We start from the raw sequence: 23,245 nt of genomic DNA, 5'->3' as shown, positions 1-23,245 counted from the left end.
CAAAGCAAGCTCACCACTGAAACTTCCCATCCCAAACTGTTAGCATGTCTCGAGGCCCCAAAGGGGAGAGAAGACTGACAAATCCTCTGGGTCAGAAGTGAGTGACCCTGTGGCCTTTTCTATTCAAAAGGACCAAGGGGAAGAATCTTCCAACAGAATCAAGTTTTGAGAAGGTACCAAGGGCATAAGATATGGATGTGGAAATCCATAGCAACTATGAAAGGTGCCTACGACCAAGCATCCTGGCATCCACATGCAGCCCAGCAGCCTGTGGCTGGGACGCCAGGCCAGCCTCAGGCCTTCATGGAGGTCCCTGCTGGCCCTGCGCTGGGGTAGGGCCTCAACTGTCAGACCACACAAATCTCACCAACTGCTGTATAGGGATCACTTTCTCAAAATGTTAGAACATGTCTTAAGGATCTGTTGGGTGGTGCTCTTCCATTTGCAATGTGTGGGTGTATACTGTTATGGAACCTCAGGGGAAAAATTCTTGTGAAAGCCACATGTTACCACACACTGCCTTCTGGGTGCTACTTTTGTTTTTTAATTTGTGTTTCTTTTTATTTTCTGTATATGAATGTTTTGCCTGAATGTATCTGTTCACCCTGTGTGTGCTCAGTGCCCGTGAGATCAAAAGACGACATCAGATCCCTTGGACCTGGAGTTACAAGAGGTCATGAGCCACTACGTGGATGCTGGGATCTGGACCCAGATCCTCTCTCTGCAAGAACAGCCAGTGTCCTTAACCACTGGGTCATTGTTCCAGCCCCCTGCCTTGTCTGTAATTAACACAGTAATTGCACGTACTTGGAGGGTACAGTGTGATATCCTGGCACACATCCATACCCTCCCTGTGTACTGTCAGATCAGGTAGTGACAGTCCATACCACCAGGCGTCCATCAGTTCACACGAGGTAAGAACTCTCTTCCAGCTGCTCTGAAATAATACCCATTGCTCATTCTAGTCTCTCTGCTAAATAGAATACCAGAGCATACTGCTAGTCTGACTTTAATTCTGGACCCAGTTCCCTGCCCACCCCTCTTAAGCCCCAACTCGAGTAATTACTATTCCATTCTCTGCTCCCATGAGATCAGCTTTTCCAGCTTCCACATGAGTGAAGTCTTGTGGTATGAATGGATTAAAAAAAAATGTAGTAGGTGCTGTATGTGGGGCACAGGACTATAACTCCAACACTCAAGAGGCAAAGGTGGGAAGATCTCAAGAAGCCAGCTAGGGATACACAGTGATACCCAGTCTCAAAAGGCCAGGGCTGGGGATGCATCTCAGTGGTAAAATGCTTGCTTAACATGCACAAGGCCCTGTGTTGGCTCTTAGCACTGGCAGAAACACACACCATGATATAGATAAATAGATCAGCATTCAGTGGTGAAAAAGAATGAAATCCTGTCACTTGCAACAACATGGCTAAATCTAGAGGACATGATGCTTTGTGAAGTGAGCCAGGCATACAAAGACAAGTGCTGGCTGGATAGTCAAGGTCTCCCAGGGGCTCTGAGTGGAGGAGAGGGGAACACAGGATGGGCAGGAATGGGGGGAATAGGAAAAAGGCTGGATAATGGGAGTGGAGCATGGGTAGGCAGGAGGAGTAAACTCAGTGCTCCAGAACATGTCAGGGAGACTACAGTGCCTGGCAGGTCACTGTTCTCTTCATAAAGCTGTGGAGAACACAGAGGCTCCCACACACAGGGCTGACAAGTGCTTGAGAGGAGGAAGCAGGACCTGTCTGATCCCATCACTGTACACTGCAGACAGACATCACCACACACCAGCCATCTGGTATCCACTCAGTAAATATATGAGGGGGCCGGGGAAGGTGGCACAGACCTATAATCCTAGCACTTTGAGGCAGGAGGACTGCTGCAAGTCTGAAACCAGCTTGGACTGGAGTGACAACCTGTCTCAAAAACAACAACAACAAAAACCGCCAACAACCCACAGGACCCTTTCCCCCAAATACACAAACCCATGCATGAGTCCCCAGTAGCCCACAGCAGAGTGGATGGTGGAAGCAGCTCTGAGCAGTAAGCTGAGAACCCTCACTGAAAGATTAAGCAAAGGGTACCAACAAGACAGTGTGGGCCACTACTAAAGCAGGCACCTAGTCACACTTCTGAATAGCCTGGGTCAGGGAACTGGGAGATGGGCATCTTGTTTCTGCTTCTGATGGAACTGGAGAGGTCCACAGCAGAGACATTTGAGCTGGACTGGACTGCACTCGTGACTGCAGTCAGTCACCAAGCATGTGGAGAGAAAAGGCTGCTGCCAGGGCAAGGCCAGAAGGATGTTGGTCTTGGCCATCAACTTCCTAGATTAAGAGATGTCTGGAGTGTCCAGACATCCCTGTGTGTCCGTGGGGGTGCTTCCAGAGGGACAGCAGTTAGGGAAAGGGCTACCCTGATTGTGGGAAGCTCAAATGGGAGGCGGAAGAAGGCAGTGTGTGCTAAGTGTGCAGGCCTCTCTGTGTGAGAGCACATGGCTGACACCAGCCTCTGCTGACACCAGCCTCCACTACCTTTGACTTTTTAATGCAAAACCAATACCAGCGATTCCAGGAGCTTCCAGGCCCTCAGGCTGCTGAGGGGTCCAGACTCTTGTACTGGACAGCTACAATGTTCTCTGTCTCTCCAATGTGCACATGGCTGTTATAGACCCGGCTCCTATGATGTAAGCAATCTAATAAACATTCTTTTATTATGCACACATAGAGGCTACTGGTCTTGTTCTTCTACAGAACTCTAACTGATGACCAGGAGAAGGTGGCAGGGGCTACAGCAGCATCTGAAGGGGGAATCAATGCCTGTGGCAAGTGAATGGCAGAGCCAGACCAAGTACTCACATCTCAGAATGACTGACATTTTTCTTTACAGTTTGGCAAAAATGGTGAGATATGACAATATGATGTGGCTTGTGAAAGGTAAGCAGGGCCATGGCCCCACAATGGCAGCTCAACGCGGGGGTCTCAGTGTGGACAGCGAGAATGACTATGCTGTGGTGGCCATCCTTGCCTAAACAGAACTTGGCCCTCATGCTAAGGGCACATGGAAAACATATCATGTTCATGCACGTCGTGGCTTCCCCTGGCCCATCCTAGGAAGGTGTAGTTCCCAGGTAGGACCTCATAGTTCCACAGCGCCCAGAATGGCTTCCCAGGTCTCAGTAAGAAGGACACAGAGCTAACAGCAGCAGAATCAGCAGAGACATGCCAGGGGCGGCTGTTCTGCAGCTTGCCCCACTACATCAGCTTTCTCATACGCCGGTTATGCTTGTCCACAGTCAGGGTTGCCCGGTCCACAGCTACGGTGATGCCGTCCAGAGCTGCGTCCTGGCGTTCGAGCTCAGCCTCAGTGTCCAGTGCGAGTCCCTTCAGTTTGCTCAGGATCTGGGGGAAGCAGAAATGACAAGCACACAGTTTCTATTCCTATCTCAGTATCAACAGCCTGATGTAACTAACCAAAGGGATACAGTTTTTGAGTCAGGAGGACACAGCTCCAGAGTCTGCTGCCTGAGCTTGGCCTCAGCACTAGGCTTTACCCTGTGGTCCCAGGATACAGCTGTCCTCAGCAGAAAGCACACATGACCATGCCCTGGAAGGTGCTGAGTGAACCACGTGGACCAGGAACACACCCATCATCTGTTGGATTCCGTGTAAGGGGAGACCTGCCCAGTCACCTGTATCTCACCTTACTGTGCCACCCAGACACAAGAATAGTAAGACTGAAAAGAACAGCCTCCTTTCTCCTTCACACACCCAGAAAGCATCACCCCAAACACAAAGGTACAACACAACACTAGTATTTGCCACAGAGCAAAGCTCTGCCAAACAGGTACCTCAGATTTCCATGAGCTGAAAAATGTTAACTGCCTAATGACACCATGTCACAGTGCCACAGCCTCACACGTTCTGAAGAGTGGCACTGGCATGAACAGTCCCCAGTGCCACAGCCTCACATATTCTGAAGAGTGGCACTGGAATAGACAGTCCCCAGTGTCACAGTCTCGCATGTTCTGTACAGTGGTACTGGTGTGGACAGTCCCCAGTGTCACAGTCTCGCATGTTCTGTACAGTGGCACTGGCATAGACAGTCCCCAGTGTCACAGTCTCACATGTTCTGTACAGTGGCACTGGCATGAACAGATCCAGTGTGTGGTCACTTACACAAACCACAGTGCAGATAATAACACACGGGTCTGGGCTAACAGAGTCACTGGGCTACATGCCGTGCTGCAGCATGTGTGCACTTGTGCTCACGACTCTCAGACCAGCAGGGACCAAGCATTCAGACCTGTGGAAGCCACTGAGACATTGGTGATGTTCAAGTCGCCTCACAAGGAGCCATCCTCATCATTAAGTGACAAATGCCTGTAATTTAATAGGCTATACAACACAGGGCCGCTGCAAAAACACAAGGCTAGCCGCACTTACCTAGAGTCTGTGATGCAGAGAGCACTGAGGGCCAGGTAACAGGTGTGTGTGTGTGTGTGTGTGTATGGGGCCACTGGAGAGAGAAACAAGCCACTGCAGGCCAGACGGGCTGGGGAGGCCCGTCTCCCCTTAGCCTCTCTTCCACTCAGATCCATGATGCATGTCAGGAAGTTTTATTTTATTGCAGTCCTGAGTTCTTCATTCTGTGGTTGCTCTAACTGGATTCTCATGCAGCTGGGCTAAGCCACTCATACTTTCAAGCTGACAGCACAAAAGGAAAACACACTAAAGAAAACTGCAACACTGCTCGTGATGACTGTCCACACCTTTCAGGAAGAGCCTCACTTCACTGTGAGGCCAAGGAAGAGGAATCAAGGAACCTGATTCATCAGGACATCTTGGTCACGATCACTGTCTCCCCACAGCTGCTTATGACAGGGATGGGTTAAGTGGAAACTTCTGAGGTCCCCAAGGCCTGTCTAGTGACTGCATTATATCCTAAAACCTTTCCTGACCCCTATCTGATGTCACACACGGAAGTGTTCCATGAGGGCCCAGGCAAAACATCTCAGGTGGCCCAAACTGCTCCATCAGCACCCAGCTGGCGCCATGACCACACACTAAGTGCTCAGTTCTAATTCACACAGGCACCCTTGCTCGTAGGCTGGCATTTCTACCAGCTTAGAGACCAGGCCAAGAACTCTGCGTCTGACTAGCGACAGACAACACGAGCGGGGAAAGCCAGGACGGTAAGGCCTAAGTCCTTTCCTAACAGCTAGAGTCACATGAACCAACCACATGATCAACTGCAAACTGCAAAGGCCTATGCTGGGCCACCAACAGGTTTCAGGGTTCCTCTTCAGACACAGCTTGTGTTCAACTGCCATCGTGAGACAGAGCTTGTGATGGCTGTCTGCAGTTCTAGATCTGTTCCCCAGGAGCTGGCTGGAGCTCTAGAAAGCACACAGTGGGGACAGTGAGCCCTGGGATGGGGGATGGCATTATACAGTAGTCTTTTCCATCTCATAGACTTGCTGACACCAAACAGCAGAATAAAACAAGGAAATGAATCCCTAACACCCAGCCCCACCCCTCTCTCTCACCCATCTGCCCTGCCCACCTGCTGTGGTGGAAAGGTTATTCTGCCTATGCTGCCCACTTGTCTGTCAGTTATGTCATCTGACAAGGCCTCCCAGCCTCCCATAGTCAGGTCAAACACAACCCCTGGCTATGCCTCTCTATGGTCTCTGTGCCTGTGTGTGTACACATGGGTCCCATAAAAGTGCATGTCTTTCCAGGAGGCGTGAATACACTGTGATGTGTAGGTAATGTAGTTCTCAGACAGCATCCTTGTCCCTAAGGTACATGTGACTGACTGACACAGAAATACCTTTAGACCACGACTGCTTTGAAGTCTGGGGTCCAAGTCCTGGCAGAACTTGGGCACCAGTTTCCAGCCATGCCGTGTGTGGGTCCTGTAGCCCCTCAGGCACTGGCTCACTTGGTTGATACAACCATTTGTCTTGTTTGTGTTAACAAGAACCATGCTTATAGGAAAGAAGAGAATTAAAGAAGAAAATGAAAGCTATCCGTGACTCAAACCACCATTCCTCACACTAGCCTAACAAGTTAGCTATCCTTAACCCCAAATCCCAAATCTGAGACTTTCTGAGCTGATGTACCACTGGTGCTGAACAGCACCCATGAGCCCACAGGACAAGCCACATCAAAATCCAGGCGCTAATCAGACATGGAAGGGCACACCCACAATCCCCGCACTTGGAAGGTAGAGGCAAGAAGACCAGGGGTTCAAGGCCAGTCTCAGGGACATACCGAGTTTGAGTCTGGCTTGGATTACACAAAACCGTATCTCAAAACAACAAAAATGAAAACTTAACAAAACAAAACCCTCGAGAATGCAGGTCCACTGTAAGTATCATCTGAGACCATCTTAGGTATGTGTCAGAGGTACTCATGAAACAAGTGCATTCCATGTTTTTTTAGCCTGGGTGCTGGCCCGAGGCGCTATCATGTCTGGGAAATATTTTAAAATCCCAAACAAGCCCAAACCAGTACAGTCCTGAATGCTTCAGAAAAGGGACGCTCAGCCCATGTGGGCTGGTTTTTATTACTTTATCTATATGTTTGTATGAGAATTCAAAATACACGATGAAAGGACACTTCCAGTTTTGTTTCCTGCTGTGTACTTTCTCATCTTTTGGATAAACAAAAGCTCATCCTAAACAAAAGCGTGGGTTATAGAACCTCCCCTCCCCCACTGCCACCCCTAATGCAACTCACAGAACTTAATTTTAGGAACTGTTCACCTGTTACCTCAAACTCTTTTTTAAAATAAGGTCCAGAAGAGCTGAGCACTGGCCATGAGCTCTGGGCTCACTGGATCCAGACTAAGCCAGTTATAAGAAATGTGACCACTAGCCTAGCATTAACTGCCATGGGCAGATGACTCAGTCACAGCACCAGGGCACTGTGAGAAATCACATGTCCCTGAAAACAGAGCAAGGACCTCATCTGGGCTTGGAGGAACCGCTCACAAACTGGAAGCTGGGCTGCAGGACCCACAGCAGCTCTCACAGCCTGGAGTGGCCAGAAAGCTGCAAGACCGGAAGAAACAAGGAGTTTTTAAACAACCACATACTGAGGAGTGAAACGTAAACATGTCCAAAATATGTTTCAAAAAGTAAACAAATGAGAGTCATGATTAGGTAAGTATAATATACACAATACAGAAGTCCTAATGTCAGTGTGAACGTCAGGCTTAACAAACAACTCAGCCAGGACAAACATGAATACTAGCCATATGAAACAGGACCAAGAGGCCACAGACCTTGTGTGCACAAAGTCCACTCTATGATAGACTCTGTAAGACTTACATTTCCTCTGTCATCTTCCTGAAAAGCTAAATCAATTGACTCTTCTTTGTGCACAGTAAAAGTGTAGCCAAAGAAAGACTAGGCATGAGCTAGGGGTACAGCTCAGTTGAAGCTGAGACCCCAGAATCAAGGAAGTCGGATGTGGTGATGTCTGCCTGTAATCTCAGCTCTTGGGAAACAGAAGACCAGAAATTCAAGGTCATCTTGGCTAAACAACATAAGACCATCTCAAAACAGAACAAAAGAACCCCCCAAAACAAGAACAAACCCCCAAAACAACAAAACCAAAAACAAATCAGAAGAGAAAGACTGTATTCTGTGACCTCTGCCTAACAGTTCAAGAATATTCACAGATAAATAATCCATGGCACAAACAACTGATTGCCTATCCAAGTTTCAGCATTATATTGTACAAATATTCAAAATAAAGGCTGGTTGCTATTCAACCTTTGATTTGGAAAAAGTCTCACCATTTTAAAAGTCTTAAAAATAGAACTCATTCCAAATAGCCTGCTAAGACCCCTTGGCCTGTCTGCCAAAATGCACTTGGAATTAATTAATACTGGCCATACTGAAAAGACATCCAACAGCTACTAGGTCTGCAGACAAAGAAAATCACAGAGCTAACCTTCCAAGCACTAATACCTCTAGAATACTGGTAGCCTTTTCTCTGTAAGAGAGGGATTGAAGTAATTAAATAGCACCACGTACATTCCATATAACAGGGGACGGAAAGAATGGAGCTCATGAAGTCTGGCCAAACCTTAGAAACAGTTGTTCCTTCTGTGGCCCAGGATGACAAGCTGTCTAGTCATCAGCACATACTGCTGCCAGCCTCTGGGGGCCCCTTGATGAGCCCTGTCTGGCTGTGAGTCAAAGATCAGGCTTGAGTGGACATTCCTACAAGTCCCTGACATGCAACAAACAACACGGTAACCAGGCAGCTTCACCTGTGTGGATGCTCAGCCCCTGCTAGACACAAGCATGTGCAAGCCGGTGTCTGGGAAAGTCTGGGAAACTGAGGGCTCTTCTCCTAGGGAAGTTATGGCTGCAACACAACCATCGGCAACTGTTGTATCCGAGTCACATCAGTGACTTAGTGTCTGTGACAGGAGAAGGGAACACCAGGTGACTCAGGCAGGAACCAGGCAGGAAGTAGGGAAGAACACGTAAGCTCAGGGAAGGAAGCAGACAAAGCTTCCCCACCCCAACAGCTGTGTCATCAGGGCAGTACAAACACAACCTTGCAAAGTGCTATTCCCAGGGAATCCTTGGGAAGGGTTTTCTAGCCTCGCTGGCCCTGACAATCCCAGGAGTCAAGGCCTCTCTGGACCAGAGCTCACAGCTCAGTGGTGATGTGTTGAGTGGTCTACCTGTACAAGGCTGCCTGGACTTAGATAAGCACCACCAACACAGTCCTGGCTGGCAGCAGTCACACCAGGCACACCAGAAGAGCAAACACAGAGAGACCTCAGCCTCCTTGACATCTCTACATTGTCCACACTGACAGCACAGTATGTAAGCAGCGCTGATTGAGGTAGTTTAGATGCACTGACTACGTGGACATGTCTCCACATATACTCTCAAGAGGTCTCGGCGCCTCATGGTGTATAGCTGTGCTGTCAGGACAGCCTAGCTCAGGACACAATCTGTGTGCTCACAGATGTTGCAGTACACTGGTTTCTATCTTCACATAGGATCTGAGAAATGATGTTCTGCTCCACCCTACCCTATGATCCCAGGATCTGGGCTACGACCACATGAATGTGAGCACCTACAGTTCACATGAGCTAGGCTGGCTGCTCTCAGCTGTTTTTACACTGACTTACCCAGTAACTGTGAATTTTCCTACAGTGAGAAATTAGCAACCATTTAAGAACAGAGCTGGGATAAATCAAGCTGTCTGCAACTGTGAACTGTTCTTCCAGTTGAGCCATTAACATGTTGTGGAGAAGGTAAAGAGGGAAAGTTGGCTTTCACAACAGCGAAGCCCTAGGGGCTGCAGGAGCATGCTCGGCTGCAACCCATCACACGCCGAGCTCACAGACCACCCTAGTCTCACAGCCTAGTGGCTGCATTCCTAGGGGCTGCTGGTGGTCTGGGGCCGGCAGGGAGGGTGGATGTGAGGCTCCAGTCTCATGGTCCCTCCATTCTACAGCATGCATGGGCTTGCTTGTGCCACTCCTGAGGTAACTTAAAGACAGCAGAGTGGCTGAGCTCAGGTCTTCAGGGATCTGTGGGCCTTGAATACATCTGGTGACCAGCCGCCAGTGACAAATAGCTGCTCTCACTTGAGGCCCAGCAGGGTGCTTGACTACACAGGTCAAAAGCTGGGCCAGGCCACTGATACACAATTCAATCATAATAGGTGACCTTAAAGAGAGTCAAATGTTTGAATAAGATGAAGATTCGGGAGACAGAAAAGATGCGCTGAGGTGTGGCTCCCCAGAGTCTCAGTGATATGGAAGCGCCGCCTCCTGCTGCTCCACAAGATACCATGTAATCTTATCTGAGCTTTCAGGTACAGCCCTGCTGCAGGACAGGGACAGTAAAAATCAATACTAACACAACGGGTTACATGGTGAGAACACAGCATGTGCCAGCTTCACACTGCACACAGATAGACAGAGGATAGACAGCCATTATTTCCACCCTCTTTATCATCCAACATGATTCAATGGCACCTGCTTCCCAGACAAGACCAAAGCTACCTTATACTTGCTACCTACTAAGACAAGCTACCTAAAAGAGTACAACGTTGAAGAGACTATTTGGAGAGATCATATAAAGAAACGCAGGGCTTCAGTCAACTACAGTCAACTCCCCAGCATGAGGACATGGGGAGGAGCAAGTGCAGCATCACCGCACCTTTTAACACCACGAGCCGGGGGGGGGGGGCCTCTCCACAGCAGCAAGCAAGTAGTTCCTCAGCAGTAATTCAGCTCAGCTCTGACGTCCCCACATCAGTGCCAGACATGAGCCCTCTCCGATGACCAGCTGAGCCCCCTTCCTGATGCACAGCAGCTCTGTCAGGGCTCCTCCTTGGGTTGTACTGGTTTGCTCAGATAGTTAACAGAACTTAGGAAACACTAACTTATGATGACTGGTTCATCATGAGGATAATTACCAAGATACAGACACAGAGATGTCAGAGATAAGGTGTGGGCACAGGACAGGACTTCCACGGCCTCCACGTGCACCCGCCCCAGAAACCTCCAATTGTTCAGCTCTCAGGAAGCTACTGAAAATGTTTCTAGGAATTTAATGAAGGCTTCATGACACGGGGTGGGTGATTAAACCACCGGCCATTGGTGATGCACTCAACCCCCCAGCCGGTCTTCTGAGGCAAGGCTAAGGGTACTCACATTCCAATTTTGCCCTGGTTCTTCAGCAGCCAGCCCCACTCTGAGGCTACTCTAGAGACTGTGGCTACTGGCCAGCAGAGGAACATGGGAAAATACTTCACTTTTGGATTCCCAGGATTTCAGGAGTGAAGTAGAATGCCCCATGCTTCAGTGACTTTCTCCAGCATACATCATATGCCAGGGAACGAATCTCATTAAATGTACAGTGACTAAAATAATAAGTTTCTTCTCTTACGACAGTGGTATCAAAGAAGAAATTTGGAAATCTGTAACATTCATAGATAAGTACAAATTAAACAGCACGCTCTGCAACAACCAGTGAAAGGAAATTAGTAAATTCTTAGAGACAAATGAAAATGAAAACACAACATAGAAAACAAACTGAGTCCATATGGGACAGATCCCAGAATGCAGGGGTTCTCTGTGAAGAATCAATGACTCGCCATTAGTAACACTACCAGAAAGACCTTCCACTGACAAAGCAAGGGCATCCATGAAGCCCGGCATGCCCTCAGGAACTTAAGAGAAGAGAGTCTTCAAGAGGGTAACAGGGTTCATGAGTAGTTCACAGAGTCTACCAACAAGGCACCCATATCACGGAGGTAAAATAGTGAAGGCAGGGGGCTGCAGAGACGGCACAGTGGTTAAGAGCACTGGCTGCTCTTCCAAAGGACCTGGGTTCAATTCCCAGCACACACAGGTTGGCTCACAACTGTCTGTAGCTCCAGCTTCAGCGTATTGGATGCCCTCTTCTGGCTTCTGAGGGAATAGGACATGGACACAGCTGCACAAACATATATGTGGGTGAAACACTCATACATATAACATAATAAAATAAAATAGTGAAGCAGGAAAGGGAACACCAAAACGACTCCTGTGTGTAGAGGATGTCGTATGACTGCAGAAACCTACAGCTCAGCTAAAAAGGTGACCAGGTCTGAGCCATGAACTCAGCCAGCTGCAGCTTCCTGTAGCAGCAGCAAAGGACTAAGAAAAGGAAGTTGAGACAACCTCTCTGGTTATGATAGCATCCTAGAGAATGGAACAGTAGCCTTTACTGAAAACGAAAAACTTTGCTGAATGAAGTCAGAGGCTGAAACAAAACAGAGATTCCCTAGGTGCCAGGTCAGAAGGCTTCAGGTTGTCCTGGCCATGGAACCTCCCAAAGAGATACAGAGACAGTATTGGCAGAGTCAAAATGCAAGCCGTGGTTTATAAACCAAAAATGGAAAGGCTAATATTCAGGTCCTTACGGAAGGGGCCTAGGATACCAAAACGACTCTCACAGAGCTGGGTGGTAAATTCATGTATGATCCAAGCACTTGGGAAGCTGGAGGCTTGGGAGTCTGAGGGCCCTATTGGCTATGTATAATGAGTTTGAGGGCAGCCTGAGCTACCTGCCTCAAAGACTAAAAAATAACCAACAACAGAGGTGTGTCACACTGAGCAATTTTAGAGTTACTACAAAACTAAGGTAATCAGAACATTCATCAATAGACCAGAACAAAGAAGAAAAAGGGGAGAGACCCATACTTCCATGGCTAATGGACATTTGACAGGGCTTCAAGATGACTCAAAGGGGAAAACAGTCAGTTCACCAGCAATGTGGAAACCACCTCATTGCACACGCAAAAATGAACTCAAGATGGACTAACAACTTCAGAGGAAAAGGCAGAACTCTAACAAGAAAAGCAGGGTTAAGTCCTTAGGGACTTGTTTTTAGTGATGTGTTCTTTAAGTACCAAACCAACATATCACAAACAAGAACAATAACAACAAACAACAACCATCAAACAAAGCAGATAAGTGCATAATAGATAAATTGGGTGGGGTGGTGCACATCTTTTGTGTTAGCTCTTGGGAAGCAGAGGCAGATGGATCTCTGTGAGTTCAAGGTCAGCCAGGGTTATAGAGTGAGACCCTGTCTCAAACACCGAAGTGTCAGATTGAGGATGGGGGAGCATATATACTATAATTTGAATTCTTTGTACCTTTGTTGTATTACAAAGAATTTAAACGCTGGGTATAATGTTATACCCGGGAAGAAAAAAGAGGAATATTATCATGAGTTTGGAGTCAACCTGGTAAAATAGTAAATTTTAGGCTAGCTTGGTTTACAGAATGAGAGACCCTGCCCCAGAATAAATAAATATAGATAGATAGATAGATAGATAGATAGATAGATAGATAGATAGATAGATCAGAAGAAGATCTGAGTAGCCTTAGCTCCTGGGTCCTGGAAGCACCTAGATCTTTGGGACTTCTCAAGTAATGGGAATATCTTTGTCTTTGTAACCAATGAGATGCCCATACCTGAGTTTATTGCAATGCAATGACTGTGTGTGACTGGAGGGTAGGGGTGGTGGCCACAAGATCCCACTGTGACTGCCCTCCTCCCCCCCCCCCAGGGAATGGGGGTTAGGTATTAGGTTCAGGTATGAGACTGATCAATTAAGCATGACCTGCAATGTAACCCAATAAAGACAAGAGAGACCCCGGCTGGTAACACCAACGTGCTAATAGGCCTGGGAGAGGATGGGAAGCTATGTTTGAGACCCTCTCTGATCTAGATCTGTATTTATGCCCTTTCTGTTGCAATGCTAGCTGTGGGCTGGAAGATGATGGCTCAGGAGGTAAAGCCCTTGCTATGCAAGCATAAGGACCTGGCCTGAGATCAGATCCCCAGCACCTATGTAAAAGTTGGGTGCTGAGGTGTGAACTGTGGAGCAAAGACAGGATTCCAGGGACTCACTGGCTAGTGAGTCTAGCCAAAATGGCAGGTTCAGGTTTGGTGAGAGACCGTATTCTAAAAGGTAAGACGGAGAAGAGATTGAGGAAAGGTATGCCTGGCCTCCACATGCAGCAGGTGTTCAAAAAATTGTGAATTTGGGGATTAGGGGTGCATGGCTTAGCTCAGTGCTATAATGGACTAGAATTGAAGCTCTAAATAAAAACATTCTCCAGAGATCATCAATGAAGGTAGGAAAAGAAAAGTTCCAGTAAGTGTGAGGACACTTGGGCACCAAGAAGGCAAAACCCTGCAGTGGCCAAAGCCACTCAGCACCTTCTCTCACCACAAGCTGGTCTTCGTGAGCTAGACCCTGAACTCAGCCTGGCAGGGGGGTCCTCCTGGGCTCTGCACTTACACACTGAGCATCCTGGTTGTACAGACTAATGGGGGACTGTGTGTGTACCTTGCCTGTGGGGCTGAGACCTGCAGCACATGTGTGGGGACAACAGGGCCCATGTCATTGTGCCAAGCAGGCCCGGTGTCTCGATGAGCAGACAGTGTGGGTATGGATGCCCCTGACCCTTGAGTTCTGCTTCAGCTTCAGGAATACTTGGATAATACATTCATCTCCTGCAGATGAAGTTCACACAAAATGGCTGACTGATGTTTTCCCGCAGGGAGAAGGTGCAGTTTGAGGTAGGATTAAACCTGGGGTGCCAGGGAAAACAGGCCAGGGTGATAGGCACTGAAGATGATAAACCATGTTCCACACTGGCTCAAAAAAAAAATGAAAGGCAGAGACAGAAGACATGGATTTAATATTTTTTCATTATATTTAATTATGTTTCTTTGTGCATGTACATATGCATGTAGTGCTCAGAGGGCAGGATAAGGCAAAGTGCGATGAAGATCCTCTCAGCTCAGATCAGGACACAGAAACAGGGACAGGAAAAAACCCTAGATGGACCCTGAGTGCCTTGCTTTGGGACAGCAATTTCCACTTACTGCGTTATCATGTCCACCCTTTACCATCAACAATATGTGCCTCTGCAGAGCCCATGAACCAAGTGCAGCCACAGTTCTGAGGAGGAGCAGACACTCTGCTGGTTGTCAGTTGAGAGGCTGTGCCAAATCTACCAGGGGATTGGTTTCCTTCTGGCCTCCTGGGCTTTTTCTCCCCTAGCCGCAGTGACGCGGCAGCCGGTGGCCACAGACCACGTACCCACTCAACTCGCTCCCTCCCCTGTATAGTCCTGGCCACTTCCCCATTAGCATCCCCAACTGCAATTTAAATCACCAGGACACATCTCAACATAATGGCTTTAATAGCATCTGCAACCAAAACCACAGCTGGATGGAGGAGGATTTCTTGCATTTTTGTTTTCCCCAGAATTTAACTCATTCCTACTTGGGTTGGAGCTTCAACTACACAGCCAGGAATTTTTCTCTAAATATGAAACATGTGTTTTACCTTGAAAAGACCATTTCATGTAAAGCTAGGCTGCACCTCCTAACCAGCCCAAGTCCCCACCTGACTGTTCCCTTAGGTCCAGCCTGGTATCACAGACCCCCTTCCAGATCACTGCCCTCAGTGTCCCAGTGCTAAGACCTCTACTCTTGGTGCTCAGAGTTCCAACACAGCACACCAGGGTTGTGTAGGTACTGCCACAGACAGGCATTGCACAGCCTTACCCCATTCTTGGCTTGGGCTGTCTTCAGCCTGACATCACCCTCTTGACCCTCAACTTTAGGATGAAGACTGACAGAGATTAGATGTTCACAAACAGGAGATGCCTCTCAGACTACATAACCACCATTGCAATTAATAAGTAGAATTCTGCCCAAACACAACTGAAGGGCATCAACATTGTCATAAAGGTGGGCTGAGCACCCACACACTCAGCCTCCCAAGGCTGATGCTCTTCTGTCCAGGAGCTCAGGAGAGGACTCAGAGGAAACTTGGGGACATGGGTCCTAACACACTAGGCATTCTCAAAATCCCAGAGGAGAAGACAATGACCTGGCAGTGTGCCTGGGTCATGCTTACACATAAATATTGGACCATGAAGAAAAAGGAATAGGGGTCTATGTTTAAAGTATTTCATAGAAAGGATGGATTTTCCCCCAAAGAGGAAACTGCTGAGCTCAAAGAAGTTTGTGTCTATGCAGATACACAGCTGAGAAGTCATTTCTAAGAACAGGTTTACTGAATCACATCCACCTCTCAATGGAGACAGTACTCTGCTGGAGACATGTCCCCACAAACAGAACCCCTGTATTTACCTGCAACTCCCACAGACGAGGGGCAGAGCTGGGGCAGAGCTGTTCCCATCTCTGTGGCTACAGGTCTTGGTTAAAACAGATCGGCCTCATGGGAGGTCCAGGGCAGCGTGAACGCTGACTCAACATTTTAGTCATGCGTCCTTTTAAAAAGGTTTATTTAGTTTTACTTTATGTGTATGAGTTTTTTGCCTAGACGTATGTATGTGCACTGTGTGCATGCAGTACCCACAGAGATCAGAAGACGGCATTCCAGACCACTGTGAGCCACCATGTGGTTGCTGGAAAACAAACCCAGGCTTCTATAAGAAGAGCCAGTGCTCTTAATTGCTAAGCTGTCTCTTTAGCCCCTACTTTTCTTTTTCTAAATTAAGAATGGGGTTATGTTTGCTCATGTATGTATATAGGTATGTTATATGTATGCAGTTCATGATTCAATTACCTCACCTCATGCTCCTGCCTTATTAACAGCTCTTATCTGGACGCTGCTTTTGTTACCATTTTTTGTCTTTAGAGTCTCTCTCTTCAATCCGGGCTGGCCTTGAACCTTTGGAAGCCTGCCTGAGCTTGCAGAGTGCTCTGACTACAGAGACAAGCCACCATGTCCTGCAAGTACTCTGACCTCCTAGGGTACAGACAGAGACATCACTCAGTGAGAGGACACACTGACAAGGCGTTTCTTCAAAACCTCGAGGAAACGGCACCTGCGCTGTCCAGCACTAATACTAAAGCATTTGTGTGGGATTTAAATTTCAATTTTTCTCAGGAAAAGTAGAAAACTTCTTTCAGAATCTAATGTTGAACATGAGAGATCTGAGCAAGCTAGTTTATCCTTAACTGTACATACATGCTTACAGAGAATGTGTTCATGCGTCGTACACTGCAGACAGTACCTGTATACCATACAACACATCACACAGAGCACATGTATACTGCACAGTACTAGACAGTACACATATACTATGCAAAGAGGGCATGGTACATATGTAGTGCACACGTACAGCACATACATACATACATACATACATACATACATACATACATAATGGAGGTCACCACAAGGTGATTATATGTGCAGGTGTGCACACTGAGTCCGTATACCATGAAACAAGAGAGCTGGGATGGGCATAGCAAACTTAGAACCAAGCAGCTCCTTTTAGTTCAGTGGTTCTCAACCTTCCTGATGCTGCGACACTTTAATACCACTCCTCATGTTGTAATGACCCCCAACTATAAAATTATTTTCACTGATACTTTATAACTGTAATTTTGTTACTATCATGAATCATAATGTAAATATCTGATATGCAGTCTCCAAAGGGGTCATGACCCACAGGGTGAGCAGCACTGTTTAGTGAAAGGCATGCATAATCTACCAAGGGCCTGTCTTCAGGCAGGAGGGATAAGGCACAGGTGGAGAGGACAGAGATGCTGGGCTGCCCCACTGAAGCAGTGGGTACCCTCTACCTGTGTCAGCTCCTGGGCTTCCCCCTCAGAGAGTAGTGGCCAGTCCTTCTGCAGCTGCAGCTGCTCGCCTTCCTGTCCTCCTGTGGGCAGCTCTCGGTGTGTAGTGCAGCCCATCAGTCTGGATGCTGGAACAGGAAGCTGAGGTCAGTGGTGAAAACTTTCGGAAGGGAGCAAACCACACACAAGACTTCAGAACATCACAGAGGGCATTTAAGCCTGCCACAGGCTTTGGCCCAAGGTGCACGTCACAGTATCCATATGGGTATGTGTGGGCCTTGGTCCTGGGCCCCTCCTGAGCTGAATGCCCCATATAAAGGTGAGTTTGCAATACTGTAAGCACCCAGAGCTAATTTTGTAAGTATCTCTTAAGAGAAGGGCCTATAATTCACAAGTGTTCACATTTCTAAAGATGTGGTATATAAAACACAAGAACTGTTGAATCCTGGTGAAATATACATATCACCAGGAAATGTGGGGACAGTTGAGCTGTTCCACAGAACACTGTGGTTCCAGAGAGCACAGGAAATGACCAGCTTTTGGTGCCAAGTGGTGCTGCACGTACAAGCCTGGCCCAGTTTGTGAGTCAGAACCACCCACCCTGTGGTCAGGCAGCGCTCAAGCTCACTGGGACAGTTCTGCAGCTCACACAGACCAACACACACCTGTGTGCCTGTAATCTCTGCACCCAAGACAGGATAGCTGGCAGTGACAGTGCAATACACATGTACTATCACTGCCCAACGTAGTGGCTCCTGGTGGCTACCACATGCCACCTGCTCTTTATTTAGGAGCAACTCCAGCCACAAACCCAGAACTTCATAGCCCAGATAAGGAATGCAACTGAGTCTCATCTTTGCTCTCCCCTACAGTATGGGGCACCCTGAATAAAGAGTGGCAGCCAAGTGCACTTCCTAGGCTGGGAGGAGACAGGGAGAGCACTCAGTTTGACAAGCAGCTCCTCCAGTGGCTCTCACACTTCTCTTAGCAAGGCAAGGTAGAACAGCCTGGAGGTCACTGCTGCACACCAGGAAAAGAGAGAAAAGGGGGTACACTTAGGGGAGCCCTCACTGGGCCTGAGGGCAGGGACCAGAAAGATCAGTCACTAAGACACTGCTGTCTTCCCCAGGTGCTTCAAACACAGCACAAAACCCTCTTAACTCTGAATCTCTTCCAACAGTCTTAAAAGGCAACCCTCCTGAGGAAGGCACACCCTTAGGAGGAAGACAGGCAGGATGAGAACAGGCCCATGAGATTGGTAGATGAACACAGAGGTAAACATCCTTCACCTCACACACACTGCACACTTTAGTGTGTAAACCCGGTTACCAAATAGCTGAGTTAGGACCCATCACCAGGACAGTGGTTTTCCTACTGCATTCTCAACAAAACTGGTTGCAACAACCCAAACTGATTACAGACTCTGTTTGCCAGGCACTAATGTGGTGGTGGTGGCCATCAGCCTCCCTCAGCCCCAGCTCCCAGGGCTCACTGCTGCCTGGCTGGACGGACTTCAGCAGCTCCAATACCAGGACTCTGCTCCAACAAACAGAAAGCTGAAGTGAGATTCTCTAATGGAAGTTCCTAGTGACCCACAGACACATGGAGTCTGGGATGTTTTCCACAAGCTGTGGGGTCAGCTGGGACCCATCTAAGCCACAGAGCACGCTGCCACCTCCAGGGCTGATTGCTGACTCGCTGATCCATGTTTTGAAACATCTGAGAAGAATTACTGTGGCTCTGGGCAGGATGGTTTCTATCTCTTTAGTCACTAATGATCTGTGTATTAAAAGCATGAAGAATGGCTCCCACAGCAAGGCAATGAGTCTAAAGGAACAGAGATCTACAAGATGGCCTTAAGAGAGGTCAGCTGGCAAAGGGGACAGATAATGTCCCCCCATGGACAGCCTGCTGGCACACAGCTCAGAGTAAAGGTACCACGACTGACCCAGGCAGATCCTCTTCTAGGAACTACCTGGCCTCACATCCTCATATGCACTTGGAAAGCAGCTCCTCTGGCAGGGGCTGTAGGCTGAAAAAGGCCCGAGACGCTAGTACACAGGTCAGAAAACAAAATGCACATTCATCCATAAGGGTAGGACAGAGCGAGGAAGGGGAAACAGGAGATCATACTGTTTCCACAGACACCTAAACTTTCACGATGACTTTGTAGCACAAAGCACATTCAGGCGTGGAGACCACAGGTGTACAAAGGCCAAGTCACTCTCCCTAACCAGCTTTCCGGCGAACCCAGATCAGCACAGTGCAACCCAAGGACCCTGTTGGACCCAGGAGAACCAACACTCACTGTGCCACCCATGTCTGTATTTCTACAAATTCCACTGGGCCCAGAGATTGTCATCAGGCTAAATGTGGTGACTGTATCATCAGGAGCCCCTTGTGAGAGCTCAGCCAAACATAGCACAGCACTTGCACACTTGAGGACCTCATCCCTGGGTGCTGTCCTGGCTAGGTTTTATGTCAACTTGCCATAAGTCAGAGTCATCGGAGAGGAGGGAACCTCAATTGAGAAAGTGGCTCCCTAAGATTGATCTGTAGGCAGCCTATAGGACATTTTCTTAACTAGTGATTAATGGGGGCGAGAGAGCAGCCCATGGTGGGTGGGATTACCCCTGGGCTGATGGTCCTGGGTTATGTAAGAAAGCAGGCTGAGCAAGTCATGAGGAACAAGCCAGCAAGTAGCATTCTGACATGACCTCTGAATCAGCTCCTGCCTCCAGGTTCCTGCCCTTTGAGTTCCTGTCCTGACTTCCTTCAGTGATGAACTGTTATATAAGTATACACAAAACAAGCCCTTTCCTCCCCAACTTGCTTTTGCTCATGATGTTTCATCACAGCAGTAGACACCCTGATTAGGATGGGTACCTATGTCATCTAGGATTCTCAAGGGCTTCTAAGCCCTGTCATAAAAGACAGCTTGAACCAAGCCAATCAGATGCCGTCTTCTGTCCTCCACTGTGCTGTATGGTCAGGGACGCAGCATAAGTGCTCTTAGAGCCTTGCTGGAGCAGGCATCTGGGGGTGGCTCTCAGTGCCTGCTGTGGACAGCCCTTCTGGGCATGTGACAACAACAAGCAGCAAGAAAGAGTTAGCAAACAGATGACTCAGACCACACTATGCGTGTTTTGGTCACAGAATGGGAGGGCACCTTACCGCTGATTTCACCCATGAAAATACATGGCATGTACTCCAGCAGAGAGTGCTCCAGCAGGGAGTTCTACAGGCTTTTCTGGAACCCACAAGCACAGGACCCTGGGGCTCTGGGGACAGAGGAGGCCAAGTGGAGGCGAGGTGAGATAAGAGATTAGGTACCTGGAGTGGGTGCTCCCTAGAGGGACAGGGAGACACACTAACATTAGAAGTTGATGACAGAGCAGATTTTGGGTTGGGAGCAGCATAGAACTCTAATGTTAAAATCCAGAGTTCATATGCTGCAAACTCCAGGACACTCTGAAACAGTCTGTGCACAAAATCCTTGAAAACAATGTATAAAACCACCCATGGCCTGCATGCCTAAAGTAGATACAAACAAAGCAGCAGTGAATTTCACGCGCAGACTTGTGCTCTGCGATTTCACTACTGTTCACAAATACTCCACAATCTGAAACTCAAGAGTCTGAGACACCTGTTACCATGTGACACTAAACAAAAGATAATGACCTGTACTGTCTTCAAACCTAAAGCTCACAGGTCTTTAAGGATGATCTGAGGGGCAGCAGCAATCCAGCTGTGTTCTTCTGAGACAACACGGCCAAGCTTCCTCCTCTCCAGGTCCAGGCTCTTGATACTGGCAGGCTCTGCGGCCTGCAGGAAACATTCACTACAGTAGTCTCTAGGGAGCTTCCCTGTGTAAAGTTTAACTCCCAACAGCAAAGGCTCACCGTGCTTCAAGACTGCCCCTGTGTGGCTGCATGCACATAGCACACCTTCAAAAGAGGCTGGGCCTGTGGGCCTCAGTCAAGGCTTCTAGTTTCCACCTCCCAGTGGTAAGACAGAAGCTAGCTGAACACTGCAGCACATGAAGGTGTGGGCAAGGTGCCAACCCTCCCACCAAGCTGTGGGTAAGAAAACCACCGAGTTCCTACCTCCTTGGAAGCCATCTTCCCCACTAAACCTCAGTACATGTGAGCTTCCTGCACAGAGCAGCCAGCTGGGCACACCCATGCGCTAGAAATGAGGATAGCGCTTCCTTTTCACCAAGTACACTCAAAACACTTCAGGGAGTCCCCAGGAGACATAAAACAACAAACTGCCACACTTCAAGTGCTCCAATCATCCCATGCAAGTGCCCTGGGATGGCTACTTTCCTGTGCAACTACAAAGGACAGGTCCCCAGTAACTCTATCCAATCCCCGCACGCTGTTGCCAGGACTGTGGTTACAAAGACATCCCTGATTCCAACATCTGTGATATGGGAGGTTGCCCTGCATCAGTTGGGATAGTGACCAGGAAGGAGAGCAGGAAGCGCACCTATGGCTTTCTTCAACATGATACTATCTGAACAGCAAACCACAGGCAGCCTGTGCACAAACCTAGGCCTTCTGGCACTAGGTGGTCAACAGAACTCTCACAAAACGAGACCAACTGGATGATGTCTATCTAGCAGTGAACCTATGACTTCACGAGGTATGACGTATCCAGGGAGGTCATAAAAGCCCCAGGAATCTCCTTAGGAAGTTACTGTATTCTAGGCTATTGTGGCCTCCTCGGCTTCCTCCACTGGCATAGCTGCCACCTTCCTAAGACATTATAATGTCTCCTTCCTAAAGCTCCTCCAGGAGGAGGACATGCATGCACACATATCATTTCCTCCCTCAGTCCTCTTCCACTGGGACAGCTCCTACTCACCCGGCTAAGGTATCACATGCCTCCTCCCCAGCACTGCGCATGCCTACTTACATCACCTCCTTACTCCTGCCTCCACTAGGAGACCCTACTTCCTCCTTCTCCTCTGCTTGTGCCTCACTGGGCACTCTTGGTCTTGAGAGCCTCCCTTGAAAGGATCCGTTTATTCTCCCACACTGACAGATACCTTCATATGGTAGCATTTCATCTCTTACATGTAAGTCCCCACTTGCCTACACCTAAAACAGGGAAGCTGAACACTGTGGGCAATGCACACACGTCATGTCCAAATGGACTACCCCATCCTGGGCCTTGGTACTATGCTATGCTGCTCCACTGACCCAATGCACAGTATCTGAACCTGAAAACTCAGTACTGTGTTCAAGAATTCAAGGATGTAGACCTCTACAATGTACAACTGGGTAGTGGCTGGAAAGACCCAATCTAACCCCAAAGGATAGTGGTAGGCTGGTAGGGGACAGGTCAGGGTAGATGTGGATCACACTAGAATATATCTGAGAATGCCACTTCCTGAATTAGACTGAGTAGAGGGAAGGGCTGGGGACTTGAGGCTTCCTTTGAATGACTTACCTAAACCCTTTGCTGTTGTTCAGAAAACTCTAAGTGTGTCTCCCAAGAGTTCATATGCTAGGTGCTAAGTGGTGTTGAGAAGTGGTGGTGCATTTGAGCAGCAGAGCCTAGGCAGAGGTCATCAGGTCACAAGGAAACTGGCTTTAGGAGGCTTGTGGGATATTAGTAAGTTTCTGAGAGCTAGTTGTTATAAAGAGCAAGTCTGGCCCCTGAATCTCTTCAGCATCCTGTCCTATCAAGTGTTCTCATCATGCCATATGACCCTCAGCAGAGGCCAAACAAATGGAGCTGTACAATCTTGGACTTTAAGCTTTCAGAATGTAAATTACCTAATCTTTCCTGTATATAACACCTAGCTTCTGGTATTTTAGTTTTCTATACCATAAGGAAATACCCAATCAACTTATTGAGAGAAAAGGTTTAACTGAACTATGGTTCTAGAGGGTCCCAGTCCACGTTACGTGGTCCCTAATGCTGTGGACCTATGGTGAGGCAGGGTACCACAACGGGAACTAAGCTGCTTATTGCATCACTAACAAACAGGAGGAGAGGGCAAACCTCCAAGAAGGCCTTTCCTTCTAAAGGCCTCACCATCTCCTAATGGTGCCA

General features: G+C 48.2%; 1 protein-coding gene across 2 annotated transcripts in view; it reads right to left on the bottom strand.

Annotated features, from left to right (window-relative positions):
- Positions 1–2,687: 2,687 nt before the first annotated feature.
- Snap47 (synaptosome associated protein 47) overlaps positions 2,688–23,245 on the bottom strand; it is a 43,592-nt gene continuing 23,034 nt past the window's right edge. For both annotated transcript variants that reach the window (XM_034506350.2, XM_034506351.2), the window contains exons 4-5: positions 17,183–17,307; positions 2,688–3,401 (exon numbers count right to left, since the gene is read on the bottom strand). In XM_034506350.2, coding sequence (XP_034362241.1) covers positions 3,255–3,401; positions 17,183–17,307 — 272 coding nt within the window. In that variant the 3' untranslated portion in view covers positions 2,688–3,254. The remainder of the gene's footprint in view (positions 3,402–17,182; positions 17,308–23,245) is intronic.

Source organism: Arvicanthis niloticus, chromosome 6, assembly GCF_011762505.2.
Source record: "Arvicanthis niloticus isolate mArvNil1 chromosome 6, mArvNil1.pat.X, whole genome shotgun sequence".
NCBI classification, from domain to species: domain Eukaryota; kingdom Metazoa; phylum Chordata; class Mammalia; order Rodentia; family Muridae; genus Arvicanthis; species Arvicanthis niloticus.
Note: the sequence above shows the minus strand (reverse complement) of the source record. Positions and strands in the feature narration are given on the sequence as shown.